Source organism: Colias croceus, chromosome Z, assembly GCF_905220415.1.
Source record: "Colias croceus chromosome Z, ilColCroc2.1".
Lineage (NCBI taxonomy): Eukaryota > Metazoa > Arthropoda > Insecta > Lepidoptera > Pieridae > Colias > Colias croceus.
In genome coordinates this window covers 12,875,032-12,878,381 of record NC_059568.1, presented here as the reverse complement: position 1 = coordinate 12,878,381, position 3,350 = coordinate 12,875,032, and the positions used below count along the sequence as shown (strand labels likewise).

The following is a 3,350-nucleotide window of genomic DNA, read 5'->3' as shown; positions in this document are numbered from 1 at the left end:
ACATACAGACGTTAGAACAAAGCCCACTATAAGAATAACGTCATTTAGGAATAAGACGATTTTTAAACATTAATAAAAACCTAAATATTTCCAAAAAGTAAAAATTACTGTTAGTTTTTATCTAGTTTTGATTAAAATAAAAATAAAAACAAGTAGCAAAAAATTTTGAAATGTTGTCATTTTGGAGCACCCTGTAAAGTCTGTATTTGTATGAACATGATTGGAGATCGCGCCCGCTTATGCTCATGCGTAAACGATGATATTCATAATCAACTTTCTCGAATTTTTATTAAATAAACCTATGTTTTTGTTATATTCACTCAAAAGATTGTCTATTCTAGTATGAAAATACAAAAATAAAAATCTAAAATACCTTGATATTATTTTTTTATGAGTATTTTTCTTTACAATGTAACATTTATTCAAAATGTGTGGGAAAAAATGCTTCTAATAAGTAAAATAAGCATGCCAGGGAGTAAGTAAGGTAACTAATATAAAGTTTGGTTATCTAGTTAGCATCAAAATTTACAAGAGTCTCACAGGTTAAAGTTTATATCACAAATTTTAATATCGAAAAAAATCGGCAAATCAGCGCCGAAAGCTCGAATTTGCCCGACAGACAGCACCTTTTTGAGGCGGCGCGCCGCGACAGCTGAGGGGTTAATTAATGATTTACCTCTATGTCTTTAAAACTATAACACTGCCTTCAGTTACTGTTATTGATTGCATCCAGAAATAAATATTGTGAGTTGCAGGGGACTTTTGAAAAGAATTAATGATTAAGTAAGTACTTAATTAATAAATAATATGGACCTACATGAAAACATTTTTTAAGGTATTATATTATTATGTTGATTTATAATTACAAGACTTTGTATGAACCATAATTAGATTTTGAGGGATCATTTACATAATTCAATTTGATGTGGATGCATTTTAAGCATTGCTGTTAAAAAAAATCCCATGTACTATGGTAAAATGGGCAGATGCATTATATATACACCTCTTTCACTGATTGTTTTATATTTAGGGACAAGTAGGTGGTCATCCTCCAGAGTCCTGCCAGACCTAGACATTTCTATTCCTTCGTCACCACCAGGAATCATATCCGTTCTACGCTCACACGTTAACCACAGGGCCAGGAGGCGGTCGGCTGCTACAAAGGCTACTGTTTATTAAAATGCATGCATAACTTTATAACCTCTGTGAATGTAAACTTTGTAGAGGGGTTGTGAACTCAAAGACTATTCGGATCGTAATGATTTTATTTGCACACAATACCCGTATTTATACAAAAATCGACCAAAAACAAAACCAATCAGAATTCTAATTTTGAAATTGAAATTTAGAATGCGCTCTGATTATGAAAAAGAATGCGCCGGCTTGTACACAATATGATATATATATACTCTATGCATGTCTCCCATAGTGTCCCCCCTCAAGCGAAGCGAACATTTTTCTTGACGACGCGTCCACTTCTTGTAGTGTAGGGATGTGCCTTGTCCGTGTTGTAGTCTGTAGCAGGCACTGACGACGTAGCACTCGTAGGTGTAGGTGTAGATGCTACTGCTGTGCTTGCCATACCTTCAACATCTTCGTTTAATATATATGCAGGCTTGAGTCTGTCAATTGATACTACTGTAGTCCGAAGTGGTAACTGTATTTGGTAGTACTTGTCGTAGCGCTTCAGCACTTCATAAGGGCCGTCATACGGCGGAGTGAGTGGTGCTCGAACTGTATCGTTCCGTATGAATACATGAGTACACGTAGACAAATCCTTGTAAATAAATGTTGCTCGATTTGCGGGGGATCGTTTAGTCGGTGTGAGTATAGCCATAGTTTCTGTCAGGCGTTTCACGTAGTCAGCGTCTTCAATACCCGTCCTACTCCGAAAAAAATAAACAATGACTCTTGTACTCAGATATTATGTTAAGGATTTAGAAAACACTCGAACACTTTATATCATACCGTATCTTAGATAAAGTATTCCGATCATCATACAGATATATTGTTTTGATAATACATATTATGTTTTATTCAGTTAGCATTGTATTATAAATAGACAAAGCTAAAAAATAATAATGATGAGGGCAAAAATCAAAATAGAAAATAGAAATGTCATTGTCATTACGCAGAAAATGACAATTAATGTCTATTTATAGGGTTGCTGCTTTATTCATTAATTTTAATCGACAAATCGAGACAACGACTTATAATAACAATTACAGAGGCCGATGAATAGCTTTACCATATTATGTAATGTTTATAGTATTCCTTTTATATGCTACTAGCGGTCCGCCCCGGCTTCGCCTGTGGTACATGTTTACGTTTTCTCTACATAAGAACCATCCTCGTACTTCAAGGAATATATTATATAATAAAAAAAGAATTATCGAAATCGGTTCAGCCGTTCTCGAGTTATGCGCTTACCAACACATTTTGCGATTCATTTTTATATTACAGTTAAAACGCAGTTAAATAAAGAAACGAATCTTCAATGGCGGCGCTTATCATTCCCTCTCGCTTACACACGGCCGTACGGAATGCAAAAAAAAAGGGAAAAATAAAATCACTAAAATGTATTTGATTTTCCCTATAATAGTTTTTATCATAAATTTACAATAACAATAATTATGCATTTGCGAAAGTAAATAATGTTTTATTGGAATTTGACAAAATATGTTCTTTGGGAAAAGTTGTTCAGTTTTATAAGCTCATTCAGGGGCGTAGCTACAGCCGTATCTGCCGTATCAATTATACGGGGCCCCCGCTATGATAATTCCTATAAATACACAAATACAATAACAAAAAAGTTTGTCAACAAACAATTTGAAATAATTAATAAAATAATTATCCATTTACGTTATTCTATTTTATTTTTTGCTTACCCTACTATACGTCAGTGTCAGCTTTGGCCGCCATTGAAGATTCGTTTCTTTATTGAACTGCGTTATAATTTGTGTGCGTCTCGTAGGTATACGAGATAATACAATTACCAGAGATGACATAAATCATAATCGATATTCAACGAAAACAGCGAAATCGATATTCCGATACACATTATTTGTAGTGACATCCCTATACGCGAAGTTTGACGTCAACAATAACGTTTAGAAATAAATAAAAATACACAATTTGAGAAGCAGATCGAATCAAATGCAGTTCTGATTTACTTAATGTCTGTTTAATGAATTTCATGAATAATTAATATATGAATTAATACAGTCGATAATTTTTAGATACTAATGTAAAAACATAAAGTATATCACAGATTTTCGAACGGATTTATAAAAAAAACACTCGTACAGAGTACAGACATAAACACTAAACACCAGTTCTATTTTATAGTT

General features: G+C 33.4%; 1 protein-coding gene across 1 annotated transcript; it reads right to left on the bottom strand.

Moving 5' to 3' along the window:
• Nucleotides 1–1,231: 1,231 nt before the first annotated feature.
• On the bottom strand, nt 1,232–2,097 carry LOC123704935. The gene is made up of 2 exons (XM_045653439.1): nt 1,969–2,097; nt 1,232–1,883 (listed from the first exon to the last, which is right to left on the bottom strand). The coding sequence occupies exon 2, from the start codon at nt 1,835–1,837 to the stop codon at nt 1,439–1,441; it is 399 nt and encodes a 132-aa protein (XP_045509395.1). The 5' UTR covers nt 1,838–1,883; nt 1,969–2,097; the 3' UTR covers nt 1,232–1,438.
• Between the last annotated feature and the right edge of the window lie 1,253 nt (nt 2,098–3,350).